At 44.9% G+C, this 16,805-nt stretch overlaps 1 protein-coding gene across 2 annotated transcripts in view; it reads right to left on the reverse strand.

Moving 5' to 3' along the window:
- The window catches only part of PROM2 (prominin 2), a 409,319-nt gene that overhangs the window by 66,432 nt on the left and 326,082 nt on the right, over nt 1-16,805 (reverse strand). For both annotated transcript variants that reach the window (XM_069214431.1, XM_069214433.1), the window contains exons 13-15: nt 9,796-9,887; nt 5,882-5,966; nt 2,721-2,867 (exon numbers count right to left, since the gene is read on the reverse strand). In XM_069214431.1, coding sequence (XP_069070532.1) covers nt 2,721-2,867; nt 5,882-5,966; nt 9,796-9,887 — 324 coding nt within the window. The remainder of the gene's footprint in view (nt 1-2,720; nt 2,868-5,881; nt 5,967-9,795; nt 9,888-16,805) is intronic.

Consider the following 16,805-nt stretch of genomic DNA (forward strand, 5'->3'; position numbering starts at 1 on the left):
CCCCTGCTTGGGCAGAACCTCCATGGCGGCGCTGCAAGCAGCACCGCCATGGAGATTCCGACCCCCTTCCCGCCATCCTGTTCCTGGCGGTTTTTACTGCCAGGAACAGGATTGCGGGAACGGGTGTCGTGGTGCCCCTGGGGGCCCCTGCACTGCCCATGCTAATGGCATGGGCAGTGCTGGGGCCCCCTAACAGGAGATTTTCACTGTCTGCAGTTGCACCCGTCGCACACCTGCAACTCCGCCGGCTCCATTCGGAGCCGGCTTCATTGTTGCAGGGCCTTTCCCGCTGGGCCGGCGGGCGCTCCTTTGGCGGGCGCCCGCCGGCCCAGCGGGAAAGCCAGAATGGCCTCCGCGGTCTTTTGGCGGTTCCCGTTTGGCTAGCGGCAACCGCTGCCAGCCAAACTCAGAATGACCCCCATAGTTCTTTGGTTAAGCTTCTTCCTTTTTTTCATAATTTGGAAGGGAACTGAGAGAGAAGCTACCACTTTTTTAACAAAACTCATTCAGAATGACTTGAAATTACAACTAACAAGTTCTTAGAGTAAAACAGAAATGACATTTCTGGATGTAAGTTTAATGGTAGTGACTAATACATTACAATTTATAATAGAGTGTACTCTTGCGTTATACCCGTCCAGGTAATCTGTTAGAGACCTGCCAAAAGGTAGTAGGTCACTGGTAGCATCTGCTCTTAGAATCAAGTTACATGAAAGCAATGATAAAGCATTATGGTACTTTGTGCTGGATCATGTGCCTAAAACATTGAAAGGAGGCAACAGAACATTAATGTTGAGAAGACTTGAGTCAAGTTATATAATTGAATTTGAGACTTTAGAACCAGCAGGTTTAAATATTAGTGAAACATTAGCATAATACTTAAGCGATTATCCACAGTATGATATGAACCCCTTTCCAATGTATTTAATTGTTGATTATAAACATTTTCTCTAAGGTGGTGGGGATTGAATAAAGAATGGCGGAATGATGAGGATACATTTATGATGATAGACTATTTTCTGATCTTATTTTGGCAAATCAACTCAAGATATGGAAGGGAATATAACGTTCAAACAAGGACATTAATTATATGTTGTAATCGACTGAAATACACCTTGGTTTAATGCTGTACGATTTTATTACCAAATAATGAATGCTCACTGTCATTTGAACTGTGGATGGAATGTGACTGTCCACAGTAGTAATGTTCTTTTGGTGTATTCACCCCCTCATCATAAAAGGTCGTTCACGTACCAATACAGCAATCATGAAGCCCAATTAATTCTAACAATAACCTGTTCAGACACTGTGGTGCACCGGTTATTGTATTTGGCACAATAAAAATGATGATATATTAATTAGAAATTTGAATTATGATAGCTAGCATTTGGATTAATAGGCACTTTATTGTAACAGTTATATTTCAATTTTAAAATCCACGAATAAGGCGGGTGTCTCGAAAGTTTGTCAACCACTGAGTCACGATCAGTTCAGTATCCTTGTTGTCTGTGTCCGCCACTATAAATCAAAGGACTTGTCTGGTTAACCTTGTCTTATACGCATCAAGGACACATTAATAAACCTAAGTACATAAAGATTAGAAAAATGTCCAAGCCAAATGGTTTATTTCCACTACAGGGAGAATCAATGAATCACAGAGTATGACAAGAGCTAATGATATGAAACTCAAAAATTAGAATACTCCTTGGTCGTCGTGAAGAAGCGAACATATTGACAGAAAGGTTAAAGGCAAAGGTCAAAGGCAAAGGAAAAGGAAAAGCGAACAAGGGGAGTAGCGTTGCCACCTAGCTGGAAAACATGTCCCTAGTCCTTCCCTTTCAAGTGACAACCTACTATGTTCTTGGAGCTGTAGTCATTACTTTCTCGAACAAATGAACTGGAATGGCCCAATTACAATGATGTGAAGCAGGAATATTGATGACTGAAGCGTTGTGGCAAGATGACATGGTGCTAAATGCTCTAAAGGGGCAGGAGAAATAACCAAATAAAAAATCAAGGATGCCCAGGCAAGCGTAGCGCATCAAGTGTAGATATTAAGCATGTTGGAATTTAACTCTGGGCTCAAATATTGGGTGCAGTATCAGGGCAAAACGTCCAATGTTGTTGATAATGGGTGAATGGAGGTATAGGGTGTATGAATTGTAGTATGTGTGTTATACACAAGTAGTGAATTGATGATTATTTTTGAAATAACCGTAAAAAGTTGGTAGTCCGTCAATATGGTTTGAAATTGTCACTGGAGCTAAAGATTATTCTAATGCTGCTTACTTGCGTTTTGCAACTTGAAGGCATTTTTGTCAAAGCTTTACCATTATAGGTATGTCTTCGGTAGCAGCAGCATTTAGCAGTCAGCATTATGTGTCACAGCTGGTGAAGGAAGGCGAGGACGTTGGGCTGCATTTAGACTTTCCCTGGCTGCAGTCCTTCATTTTAGCAAGAAGAGACAGGACTGTCATGATTGTCCGTATTGTAGCACACTTTCTCATTTTTGTTCTTCTCCATCCATCACAGTTTCTTCCCTGAATTAAAAAATGTCCTTCTTCACCTTCATCCAATCTAGCTCGCGCAAAATGCTTCTTCCTCTTCAATTTTCATCTTACACCCCACACCTCTATTCCTATGTCCTCTCTACTTCCCTCCCCTGACTGCGGGTTCTTTTTCCCTCATTGCTGATCCCTGATCCTTTCTGGAATGCTTACCTCCACTTTAAATTGGGAGTAGTTTACTTGATCCATCCCACTGGAAGAGAAACCACTGAACCAAAAGAGGGCAATGGTCTTCACCATGTCAAAATCTGACAGGTCAATGGTGATGTTATCGATGTTCTTCAGAAAGTCAGCCGTATACTAGAGGACAAAGAGAGGAGGAAAAAGGGAAACATGACACAACTAAAAGCAAACCCACTGAGATTTCACCTTGGCACTTTCTTCAAATAAAAGCATCATTAGGGCAAGGTGAAGAAAAGCTTTGATACTGAAATAAGCGGCTCTTCGTTGGCATTATGCTGAAAACTTGCAACCGAAATAACAGATAAAAATAAAGGAGCACATCAAAATACACATAAGGAAAACATGGTTCAAAACATTAGCAAATCAACCAAAAGTTACAAGAATCCATTTTGTGAAAGAATTGGAACCATGAACCATATGTCAGGGTGGGCAGTGTTCTTGCTGGCTCCTATAAATTTGTTCTATAATGGAGCAGAGTCTGAAACCTGATTTATTAATTCATTTATTGACAGTGCCATTCACATTTCAGCATTAAATGCAGCCATAACACACCATATATGGTTAATTACGATTATTTGAATTGTTGGCACAGAAAAAGAAGTGGTGAGTTTGAGGCAAGCACACAACAAATGACTAACAGAACAAATATGTGTGCTGTTTGATGAATCTGCATGAACATTTCCCCAAAACAATTTTCATTAACATCAACTTCTTTCTGGAAAGTTTTTGAGTGATCTGTCAAGTGAAGGCCAAGAATAAGTAGGGTCCCAAAACATGTTTTCCCCATGTAACTTGCCGTAATAAATTTGGGATGTGATATAGAAAATTTGGCAAATTTGCAGAAAGCTAGATCCTCACTCACACGCTATAATTTTTGTGATTTCATGTAAATCTGTTTAGCTGTCTTTAGGAACTTACACTTTAAATTATTGTGATAGCTGGATGGTTGGCCCTGTGGAAGTACTGTGGTACTTCCGTGGTACTGCAAAATAAAAAAAAGATTGACCGAGAGGGCATTTTTTGGCTTCAACCCTTTTGGTCCTGTGAGACTGGTGTCAATCAATCAATCAGTCAGTCAGGGGATTTGTAAAGTGCACTACTCACCCGTGAGGGTCTCAAGGCGCTGAGGGGAGGGGGGCTGTTACTGCTCAAACAGTCATGTCTTGAGGTGCTCCTTAAGGTAAATAGGTCCTGTGTCTGTCGCAGGTGGATGGGAAGAGTGGTCCACGTCTTGGCAGCGAGGTGGGAGAACGATCTGCCACCGGCGGTCGTTCTGTGGATGCGTGGGATGGTGGCGAGGGTAAGGTCGGCAGAGCGAAGCTGTCGAGTCGGGGTTTAGAAGGAGAGCCGTCTGTTGAGGTATTCTGGTCTGGTATTGTGCAGTGACTTATGAGAGTGGGTGAGGAGTTTGAACGTGATTTTCTTGTTGACGGGGAGGCAGGGAAGTGTGGGTCTCTCAGGTGGGCTGTGATGTGGCAGTGATGGGGGATGTCCAGGATGAGGCGAGCAGAGGCGTTCTGTATGCGTTGCAGCCTTTTCTGGAGCTTGGCCGTGGTTCCTGCGTAGAGGGCATTGCCATAGTCCAGTTTACTGCTTACGAGGGCCTGGGTGACCGTCCTTCTGATTTCAGTGGGGATCCATTTGTAGATCTTCCAAAGCATGCGGAGGGTGTTGAAGCAGGAGGAAGAGATGGCATTGACTTGCTGGGTCATTGATAGTGATGAGTCCAGGATGAATCCCAGCTTGCGTGCGTGGTCGGTGGGTGTCGGTGCAGTTCCCATTGTGAAAGGCCACCAGGAGTCGTCCCAAGCTGAGGAGGTGGAGCTGAAGATGAGGACCTCAGTTTTGTTCGAATTCAGTTTCCGGCAGCTGTTCTTCATCCATTCGTCGATGGGCTTCATTCCTTCGTGGAGGCTGGTTTTGGCTATGGCGGGGTCCTTGGTGAGGGAGAGGATCAGCTCGGTGTCATTGGCGCATGAGACGATGTTGAGGTTGTGAGATGGGGCGATGTTTGCGAGCTGAGCCACGTAGACGTTAAAGAGGGTCGGGCTGAGGGACAATCCCTGGGGTAAAGGGTACTGGTGTCAGTCCTATGGGACCATGCAGTCTGATTCGCCTGCCGCAATATGCCTCAATATAAACAAAAATGTTGCGGCTGCCATTTCAGGTCCTTGTGTCCTGAGTTAAGAAAGAATTATGGTACAAGGCGACAGAGTAGGGGTACTGTGACTCAATGGTCATTGTGGTTGAGGTAGGCGGGGGAGTGGTCCCAGAAGGATCGACCCTGGGGCCAAAATAGAAAATACATTTTGGTGTGGGTCCCATGGTGCTCCTGTGGGACTCACTATGGCCACCCGCGAGTAATACCGCAGGACTCCTTAGGGAGATGTGGAACTGCAAGAATACATGAGCATCATCAAGTGAAGCTTGAGCAGTATTGTTGTACCATGGATGGTGTTTCAGCTGTAGTAGCACGGGAGTACCTTAGTACGACAAAAAAAATATAAGCAAGAAAAATGTGGGATAGGGTCTGTGGGCTTCCTGTGGGGGTTGGCTGCTTGTGGGGCTTGGGTGCAGACCCTGGCCGAATGCCAGGTGGTGCAGCCAATCCAACACCGTACACAGTTTAAAGCTGTGCTCAGTAAGCAAGTTGTATGAATATGATTGAAAAGAAAACAAGAAATGCACTGAAAAAGCAAAATTTAACGTGATAATTTATGTATGTATAAATGTGAGGGGCATTCCTGCCCTACAGAGGCTAAAGTCAGTGCCTCTGTGTCCAGTTGGGCTAGCAGTCTGACAGCCTGGGCTTAAATTACACAGTAGGTCTTTACATAAAATCATGAACAGTGAGCAATCTTGATAATGGCCTAAATGTGCACCATCAGACCCGGCTCGTGAGAGGTCCAGATACCAGAATAGGCCAAATATTATAGACCTGACACCTTAATGAGTCCTTGAGCCAGTGTAGGTCGCCGCATGTGAATCTGGTTCACGAGTGAGACTGTGATCAGTCCATGTTTCAATACAATAGCTTGCCCCTTAATTGGGCCTTTATGAAGAATGGATATTTTCGAATTGCACTTACCTCATGCAGCCACAATATCAATGAGATAATACTGTGCTCCTACCTTTGATATGTTCAACGAATCTTCTATATTGAAGCTGTTACTCAAAGGTAAAATGTCCCAGAACACAGCGCCCTCCTTACACTTCCTAAGAAAAAAGTACAAAAATAAAAGTAAATACAAAAAAGAGTATAAGATAGAGATTCGTGATATATTTGTGTATTAGAAAGCAGGAAATTCAGACGAACGAGTCAACAAGAAGTGAGAGCAAAAGGTAGCAAGAATATGTGTTTGAGAGAAAGGGGAAGTGGCGAATATAGAATGAGTGAGAGAGAGCAAGTAGAAAGGGAGGGGACGCAAGTGAGAAGCCGAGAAAGAACACATGAAAAAATAAAGCAAGAGAAAGCCAGAGTGAAAGTGAAAGAAAAAGTGTGTTTTTGAGCAGCAGATGGAGGAGACCAAGAGCATATTTTTAGACGATAATTAGTTTTTTTATAAGATAATAAAAAAACAAAGTTGATACATGGAGACATATTTATTAAAAGTTCATGCAAGCAGGGCAGCAAGTAAAGTTGCTGCGCTGCTTTGCGTGAATAGGTGAGAGCTGTACAATCCCATGTCTAATAAGATATGGTGTTCTTCAGCTCACTACGGGCGCTGGAGACCTGAGGCTGCCTAGTGCCAATGCAGGCACACTTACTCCATGCTGCAATTGTGTCTGCATTACAGGCTGGGTTGCCTCTTTGCAAGGACGCCTTCCTGCACAGCAACAACCTTAAGAGGCAATTTCTTCTTTCTATGTGTGATGGAGAATTCTTCTCATTACACCTCTCTTTGGCAGACTTTGGCAGATGCATAATTTTGGGTCAATGCCAGGTTTACTATCTTTAGCAAACCTGAGATTGTATCAGATTCTATTGGTGGATGCATGGGAATGACCATGGTCCACCCATGGAATGCTTACCACAACAAAATGTAACAAAACGCAGCTCAAAACACTGTGTTTCGTTACATTTCTTTACAAATTCATGCAAGGCAGTGCAAGTAGCCACTTGCGTGGCTTTGTAAATCTCATTTAAAGACTTGCATTGCCTTGAGATGACTGGTGTCGCAGAAGGACAATGGGAGGATAGATGACCATACTGTCACGCCTTGATAGTTTGTGTAGATCTCTGCTATAGAATTAAAGGACATGCAAAACTCTCATGAGTAACTCATTCAGGTTTCTGTGTCTAGTCTGTGACTTACCGCCCTGTCCATTCCGTTACAAATTCAGAAATACGAGTATCGGAATGCAAAGAAAAAAATGGATTGTATTAACTACTGTTGCATAGAATAGAGGAATTTCAGTGTTCACGTCAATAGCGAAATGACAAAGAAGTTATGCCCTGCTCATCATTAGCATAATCATGACTTACCAAAATCAGGTCTAATGACTCACACTCATTCACCTCACCAATGATCCCAGGCATATAAACTGATGATTACATGTTCCACTTTTTAATGACCTCATCACGCCTGTTGACTCCCTCCAATTCACTTAAAGTCCGTTCGCATGTCTAATAACACACACCGTTATTAATTACCTTATCATGTCCACTGACTTTCACCAAATAAACTTAGCAAGGATCCAAAGCATAGCTAGAGCTCACACACATTCAAATCATTAATGACCCCTTGCACATCAAAAGGCCCTCATCCATTTCAATCATCAATGTCCTTTCGTACATTGACAGATTCTCCTTGCTGTGCCCTTTTGCTGCCATCATCAAATGCAATGAAAGCAAACCATATGGCAGTTAGTTTCAGTGGTGTTATGCATAGGATAATCAGAATTAAGTCAAGCGTGGACACAATAGGGACATGGTAAGCACCACTGTGTTTGGTCAAGTATTATATTACGGTGAGCTATAATTACAAATGTGTCAAAAACACCCACTATATCTAAAGGCAGGGCCACTATGGCAACCAAGATAATGATCATCTTGACAAGAATGCTCACGATAGTTCAAGAAGTTGCTAATATTATGCCAGAGATAGCAAGGATGATGTCAAGGATGCCACAAATATGTAAAGGATGGGCTACTGCTATTCCAGGCAAGCAAGAGTAAGATTTAAAATAGCCCAGATTATGTCAAGGATGCAGCACTGTTATGCCAGGAAACTCTGGACCGTCATCGAAAATGCCCACATTGTGTCACATCTGGGCTAAATCTATGCCATGAATAACCAGCATGTTAACAAAATACACATACAATATGCTAAGGATCGGCCCTATTATGGAAGGATTAGACATAATGAAACCCAAAATGCCTTGATTATGTGAAGTTTGTGCTACACTTATGCCAAAGATAACCAAAATGTCAACAAAATACAAACATTATGTCACACATCGGCGTTATTATGCCAGGGACAGTCAGAATGTCATAGAAATGTCCACATTAGTCAAGACGGAGACACACTTATGTCAAGGACAGCAAAAATGTCTTGAAAAATGCCCAAATTGTGACAATTGTGAGCCACTATTATGTCAGAGACACCTAAAATACTAACATTGTTTCAAGGTTGGGCCACTATTATGCCACTGACAGGCAGAATGGCATTTAAATTGCCTAACTGAAGCAAGTGTTTGTATGGCAATATGGTCTGTCTTGCCTATGTTGTGAACCAGGCCCAGAGGAGCTTTTGGAAATTAAGCAAGTTTGCCAATCAAGCCAACACCCTTGAAGATGCCCACTGGTCCATAAGTAACTCCCCAACATGGAGGTTCCCAGAGTTGGGATGAGAGTCTATTTATGCTTATAATTAGCCATAAAAAGATGAAGTGGGAATGTTGTCCTGGAGCTCAAAGTTTGTGGAGATTCAAAGGATCTACAACGGCTAAAGAATAAGCATGCCTCTTCAAATACTGTATGATATTTCATAGAAAAACTTAGTACTAGAAACCAATACTGAGAAACAAATTCCCTTAAACTGTTTAATCAAACTTTTCAAGATTAACAGCATTTACCATTAAGTAGAAACACATTACTAGAATATTGTTTTTGAAAATTGTCTTTAACAAACTAAAATACCATATGATATACCCTGGAAGTTTTTTTCTACTAGGTCAGCACACATATTTTTCCTTGACCCTAGTCCCTTTCCACATTCTGTAACTAAGTGATGTTTCATACATTTTAAATTTCCATTTCTCCTCTTAACCCTTTCCGTACTAACCCATTTCCCACCCCGCCTTGCCTACTTCCCTTTGCCTTTGCCACTTACCTCTTTTTTATGTTCTGATTTCAAAGCCAAGTTCCCCAACCGGAATTCTCCCTGGGGTTCATGACTGATTTTTCTTTTTAAAAAGAGGGATCATTGAAAGTAAATTGATATCAATTCTTTAATTGGACCTGGGTTTATTTTTTATTATATTCAATTAAAATGTGTTTCTAGTAATTTGCCTTTCCGCTAAAAGGTCTTAATTATTTCGTTTCTCATACAGGGTTTTTGATTATTTTGTTTTCCATGAATGTACATACAGCAGTCTCCACCACATTGCTGGCAGATGTTGATTGTCTGTGTTGTGTTGCTGGTGCTTGTGACTGTGCCTTCTGAGGTCAGAAGAGCAACTGATGAATATGGTCTGCTGGGATACTACCTCTTTTTAAGTCAACAACATTTATGAGCTAATTTGGAAAACTCGGCAGAGGGCATTCATTGTATGAATATAAATATTCTTGAATAATATAATACAGACTAGTTTTGTGGAAGTATTATTTTTGTATATATTTTGGTGTTCCTTTTAAATCCTAATAACCCTGATAAAGGTGACCTTTGTGAGAATATTTTGTCCTAAGATTTTGCAGAGCAGTTAGAAATGAAAAATGGGACCTGTTTCCACATGAGCACGGTGTCACAAATTTCGCCTCCTCACTATTCTAATGCACCAGTCAAGAATCACTCTATTAAAATAATTAAGAGATAATACTCACTGGTAAATGCTGCTAATGTTGATGTTCTGATTCAGGCCTAGGATTTTGCTGAGGTTCATGCTTGGTGGTAGATTACCAGGCTCATCCATAAACTAGAAAACAAATGAATCAGAAGTGAGCCAGAGGACAGCAGGCTAGTGTTTCCATGTTGAAAAATGCAATCACTTTATTTTTCAGTTAACCTTCCCAAAATGATCTGAACTAGCCCACATCAGAAGTTACTGAAAGCACAGCTTATTGGCACTGTTGAAACTAGCACATAGAACTGAAAACGTTTTTTTTTTTAAATGAAAATTATGGTATTTGTTAGAAATCGGGGCCCTAGTTGGCAGAGGTATGCACCCTGTCCAAGTAGGGGCCACAATCCTAGTCAGGGTAAATGTTAGAAATGGGGTCTTTGTTTGGCAGTCAGGTTACCCCCTGTCCAAGCAAGGACCCTCACTCTAGTCAGGGTAAGTCACACACAATCCAAATTATCCTGTGCCCACCTTCTGGTAGCTTGACACTGAGGAGTCAGGCTTAACTTAGAAGGCAATGTGTAAAGTATTTGTGCAAAAAATCATGCAATACCACAGTAAAACACCACAAAAATACACTACACAGTGTTTAGAAAAAAAACATATAATATTTATCTGATAAGATGCAGGTCAAAATAATTAAGATGCAATAAGTATATGTTAAAATATCACTGTAAAATGATATAAAGTGTCTTTAGTCTCTTAAAAGCAACAAATGTCTCTTGTAAGCACAAAGTACCCGGTTTGTGTACAAAATCTCGTTCATTTTTCACGCAGGGAAGGCTTTGTGTCGATTTCCGGGGCTCGGTCTTGGATCCTCTTCGAGTTGCGGGGTTTCGGACACACTGGGGATGATGCGATTCCTCTCAAGGAGTCGGGCTGTGTTGTTCTGGTTTGGTTTTGCGTTGATCCAGTGGGCTGCGCGTCGAATTTCCAGTTGCTACGCTGGCGCTGCATCGATCTTCCCCTTGCGAAGTCGGGATGCGTCGATCACAGAATTTTTCACTGCGATGCAGGCTGTGCGTCGTTTCTGGCAGGCTGTGCATCGATTTTCGCCGCACAGGGAGTTCTTCTTGCAGGAATGAAGTCTTTATGGTCCTGAGACTTCAGGGATAGGAGGCAAGCTCGATCCAAGCCCTTGGAGAGCACTTCTTCAGCAACGCCACAGAGCAGCAAGGCAGCAGGGCAACAGCAAGACAGCAGTCCTTCTCAGAAATCAGTCAGGTGAGTCCTTTGGGCAACCAGGCAGTTCTTCTTGGCAGGTTGCAGTTTCTGGTTCAGGTTCTTTCCCAGGAAGTGTCTGAGTTGGTAGAAGCAGAGGCCCTGTTTAAATACCCAAATGTGCCTTTGAAGTGGGGGGACTTCAAAGAGTGGCTTAGAAGTGCACAAGGTCCCCTTTCAGTTCAATCCATGTGCCCAGGGCCTGCAGATTAAATACTACTTGTGGGCCTGCAGCACTGATTGTGCCACCCACATAAGTAGCCCCTTAACCATGCCTCAGGCCTGTAATTGCAAGGCCTGTGTGTGCAGTTTCACTGTCAATTCGACTTGGCATTTAAAAGTACTTGCCAAGCCTTAAACCCCCTTTTTCTACATATAAGTCACCCCTGAGGTAGGCCCAAGGTAACCCCTTGGGCAGGGTACTAGGTAGGTAAAAGGCAGGATATATACTTGTGTAGTTTATATGACCTGGTTTTGTAAAACTCCTAAATTCATTTTACACTACTGTGAGGCCTGCTCCTTTCATAGGCTAACATTGGGGGTACCCGCATATACAGTTTGAGCAGTAGATCCTGATCTGAAAGGAGTAACAATGTCAAATTTGGAATGGCCAGAATGGTAATACAAAATCCTGCTGACTGGTGAAGTTGGATTTAAAATTACTGTTGAAGAAATGCCACTTTTTGAAAGTGAGCATTTCACTGCACTTAAAACTTCTGTGCCTTACAATCCACGTCTGGCTACGTTAGTTGACAGTTCCCTTGTGCATTTCACTCAGACAACCCCAAACACAGGATGTTTAGTCACACCTGCACACATCTGCATACTGAATGGGTCTTCCTGGGCTGGGTTGGGAGGGTGGAGGGCCTGACACTTACATATCAAAGGACAGTGGCCTGCCCTCACACAATGGAACCCTGGCAGACAGGATGGAACTAAAAGGGGACCTTGTGCACTTCTAAGCCACTCTTTGAAGTCTCCCCCACTTCAAAGGCACATTTGGGTATTTAAAAAGGGCCTCTGAGCCTACCAATTCAGTCACTTTTGGACAAGATACCACTAGTGAAGAAACTCTGAACCAGAACCTGCAACCTGCCAAGAGGAACTGCCTGGCTTCCCAAAGGACTCACCTGACTGTTATTCTGCAAAGGACTGCTGCCCTGCTGTTGCCCTGCTGCCTTGCAGCCCTCTGTCTCTGCTGAGAAGTGCTCTCCAAGGGCTTGGATAGAGCTTGCCTCCTGTTCCTTGAAGTCTCAGGACCAAAAAGACTTCATCCTGCAAAGAACTCCTTGTGCGGTAAAATTCTATGCACAGCCTACCAGAAACGATGCACAACCTGCATCGCAGTTAGAAAATCACTGCACGTCGAACCGGAACGATGCAGCCCGGCTCCCCGAGTCTGAGAAGAGGTCAGGCTTCTTTGACAAGAAGAAAGGGACATTTTTGCCCAAATGCTTAGAGTGCTTCAAGTTTTGACACTCTAAGGGCGACCTCTAGTGTCCCAAGAGGGCACAGCCCTAGTGACCCAGGGAGATAAAAAAATGGTTCCAAAAGCCCACCTGCCTGCCAATACTTCCAAGTATAGGCAGTGGGTCACCATTGATGGGCAAAGGATGGAGGCTCTGCGAGGCACAGTAGCCAGTATGACTACTGTCAGGGGTCAGCTGGTGTCAGCAGAGCAAGTCATCCCTAATACATTCCACCAGGTCATAGTCGCTGACAACCACGAGACTTACCTATCGGTAGCTCTGGTTCCCTTTGAGTGGGGGGGCTCTGGTACTCTAAAATTAGATGTGAGTCCTGCCATGCCTGTAGATTGTCTGTTAGGCAATGGTCTTGAGCATACTGCCTGAAAGGAGGTAGAGCCCAGATCCCACCTGGAGATGTTAGGTTTGCCTGAATGGGTCTGCATTACCACAGGGTCCGTGGCTGCCCGGGAAGGGCATCAAGGTCATCTGGAGCCTTGAGCAATGGCCCAGACAGCTGCACAAAGGAAGGGCAAGGGGTGCGGGAAACCGGCCCCAGATATTCCTGCGGTGGTTGATGGAGTCCCAGAAGAGGAGGCCCCTGAGCCAACTGGGGAAGATATTGCTGACCTGGGTGACCTGCCTGAGCTTGCTGGCTGGCAAGTGGAAGGTCGGCCAACGAGAGAGGAATTCTGCAAAGTGCAGAGGGAGTGCCCCACTCTTGAGGGTCTGAGGCAACAGGCCTCAGCCCAAGCAGCAGGTGAAGCCTCTGGCGATCACCACATAAATTGGGAGAACGATCTCTTCTACAGTGAGCCTAAGATACCGGCCGCAGGGGCAGCACGTGTGCTGGTGATCCCCCAGTGTTATCGGACCTTCCTACTGGGCCTGGTTCACGACATCCCCCTGGCAGGACATTTGGGGCAAGACAATACCTTTGCCAGGCTTGTCAACCACTTTTATCGGCCTCGAATGTGGGTAGCCTCAGATGCGTTCTGTAGGTTCTGCCCAACCTGCCCAACCCGTCATTGGTCCCTTGGACTCCAAAACTGCTCTACGCAACAGGTTTATCCTGGTTTTGGTGGACCATGCCACCCGCTATCCAGAGGCAATCCCTCTAAGGACAGTGACTGCATTGGTGGTGACCAGAGCTCTGATGGGCATATTTACCCATGTGGGGTTCCCAAAGGAGGTTACGTCTGACAGAGGCACAAACTTCATGTCAGCATACATGAAGTCCATGTGGGATGAGTGTGGGGTAACCTACCGGTTTACCACCCCTTACCATCAACAAACCAATGGGCTTGTTGAAAGATTCAACAAGACTCTGAAAGGCGTGATCACTGGCCTACCTGAGACCATGAGTCGTAAGTAGGATGTCCTCTTGCCATGCCTGCTCTTTGCTTATAAGGAGGTGCCACAGAAAGGGGTGTGGTTCAGCCCCTTTGAACTTCTCTATGGTTACCCTGTCAGGGGACCACTAAGCATACTAAAAGAGGGATGGGAGAAAGCTCCCAAGAAACCTCCCCAGGATGTGGTCTGTTACATGCTGGCCCTCTGCATCCAGACACAGCATTTCTGGAAACAGGCCAAGAACAACCTTGAGGCCAATCAAGAGGTGATGAAGGAGTGGTACGACCAGAAGGCCACTCTGGTAGAATTCTCACCAGTAGACAAAGTATGGGTGATGGAGCCAGTAGAGCCTAGAGCTCTCCAGGACCTCTGGACTGGCCCATTTGAAGTTAAGGAGCGAAAGGGGGAGGCCAGTTACCTAGTGGACCTCAAGACCCCTAGAAACCCCCTGAGGGTTCTCCACCACTACAGACGAAAGCCTCATTTTGAGAGGTCTGACATCAGTATGCTCCTTGTGACAGATGAGGGCATGGAAGAGGAGAGTGAGCCTCTCTCCGACTTCCTCTCTGCCCAAGAAGGTGATGGGTCAGTGGAGGGTGTGAATCTCTCTGACGCCCTGACTCTAGATCAGAGGGGAGACTGCTACGAGTTGTTCTCCCTCACTCCTGGACTCACACACTTGTGTGTCCACGACATTGACACAGGAGACAGTCCACCTGTAAAGAATACAATTTTAAGGGTGTCAGACAAAGTGAGGTCCAGCATTGTGGATGAAGTTTCCAAGATACTGGCTCTTGGGGTGATAGAGAAGTCTAGTAGTCCCTGGTCCAGCCCAGTGGTGTTGGTTCCCAAGGCTGCTGTTCCTGGTGCAAAGCCAGAACTCAGGTTCTGTGTGGACTACCGGGGTCTCAACTCTGTCACAAAGACAGACGCTCACCCCATCCCCAGAGCTGATGAGCTCATAGACAGGCTTGGCGCTGCCAAGTTCCTTAGTACCTTTGACTCACGTCAGGGTACAGGCAGATCACCTTGACTAAAGGGGCTCAAGAGAGAGATCCGCTTTCTCTACTCCAGAGGGCCATTACCAGTTCAGAGTAATGCCCTTTGGGTTGGAAAATGCCCCTGCTACCTTCCAACAGTTGATTAATGCGCTCTTAGCTTGCAAGGACGCCTTCTGCGCAGCCTATCTAGACGACATTGCCGTCTATAGTTCCAGCTGGGAGGAACACCTGCTCCACCTCAAGGAGGTGCTTTAGGCCCTGCAACAGGCAGGCCTGACCATCAAGGCCAGTAAGTGCCAGATTGGGCAGGGTTCCGTGGTGTACTTGGGATGCCTACTAGGTGGTGGCAAGGTGCAGCCACCCCAGGCCAAGATTGCAACTATCCAGGCCTGGCAACCACCTAGAACTCAAACAGAGGTAAGAGCCTTCTGAGGCCTCATCGGATATTACTGCAGATTTGTTAAGGGATATGGAACCATAGTAGCCCCCTTAACAGAACTGGCATCCAAGAAACAACCTGGGTTGGTGAATTGGACAGAGGCTTGTCAGAAAGCCTTTGACTCCCTGAGGGAAGCCATGTGCACGGCCCCCGTGCTCAAGGCACCTGACTACTCCCAGGAATTTATTGTGCAGACACATGCTTCAGAGCATGGCATAGAGCCAGTTCTAGCACAGTGAAATGAGGGGGGCCTAGACCAACCAGCAGTCTTTATTAGCAGAAGACTATTACCACAGGAACAGAGGTAGAGTGCTATTGTGAGAGAAGCATTTGCTGTGGTCTGGGCACTGAAGAAGCTGAGACCATACCTGTTTGGGACTCACTTCTGGGTTCAGACAGACCACAGGCCCCTCAGGTGGCTCATGCAGATGAGGGGCGAAAATCCTAAACTCTTGAGGTGGATAATTTCCCTACAGGGGATGGACTCTACGGTTAAGCATCGTCCGGTGATTCACCATGCCAACGCTAATGGTCTCTCCAGATACTTCCGCCTTAGCGATGAGAGGTCCCAGGAGGATGGATAGCTGTCCCCACTTTCAGCTGGGGGGGACACATGTTAGACCTGACAGCCTTACGATTGTCACCCCCAACTTTTTGCCTACCTCCCTCCACTTTTTGGATACTGTTTTTGCTGGTTTTAGGACTTTGCACACTTTACCACTGCTAACCAGTGGTAAAAGTGCAAATGCTCTTCCCCTTAAAACATGGTGACATTGGTTCATACCCAATTGGCTTATTTAATCTACTTGTAAGACCCCAGTAAAGTGCACTACATGTGCCCAGGGCCTGTAGATTAAATACTGCTTGTGGGCCTGCAGCACTGATAATGCCATCCACATAAGTAGCCCCTTAACCATGCCTCAGTCCTGCCATTGCAAGGCCTGTGTGTGCACTTTCACTGCCAATTCGACTTGGCATTTAAACTTACTTGCCAAACCTTAAACCCCGCTTTTTCTACATATAAGTCACTCCTAAGTAGGCCCTAGGTAACCCATAGGGCAGGGTGCCAGGTAGATAAAAGGCAGGACATACACTTGTGTAGTTTATATGTCCTGGTAGTGTAAAACTCCTAAATTCATTTTACATTACTGTGCCAGCTTCTTTGATAGGCTAACATTGGGGCTACCCTCATATACTGTTTGAGTGGTAGATCCTGATCTGAAAGGAGTAACAATGTGATATTTAGTATGGCCAGAATGGTAATACAAAATCCTGCTGACGGCTGAAGTTGGATTTAATATTACTGTTTAAGAAATGCCACTTTAAGAAAGTGAGCATTTGTCTGCACTTAAATCCTTCTGTGCCTTACAGTCCATGTCTGGTTGGGTTAGTTGACAGCTCCCTTGTGCATTTCAGTCAGACAACCCCAAACACAGGATGCTCAGTCACACCTGCACATACCTGCATACTGAATGGGTCTTCCTGGGCTGGGAGGGTGGAGGGTCTGACACTT

The sequence above is a fragment of the Pleurodeles waltl genome, chromosome 11 (assembly GCF_031143425.1).
Source record: "Pleurodeles waltl isolate 20211129_DDA chromosome 11, aPleWal1.hap1.20221129, whole genome shotgun sequence".
Lineage (NCBI taxonomy): Eukaryota > Metazoa > Chordata > Amphibia > Caudata > Salamandridae > Pleurodeles > Pleurodeles waltl.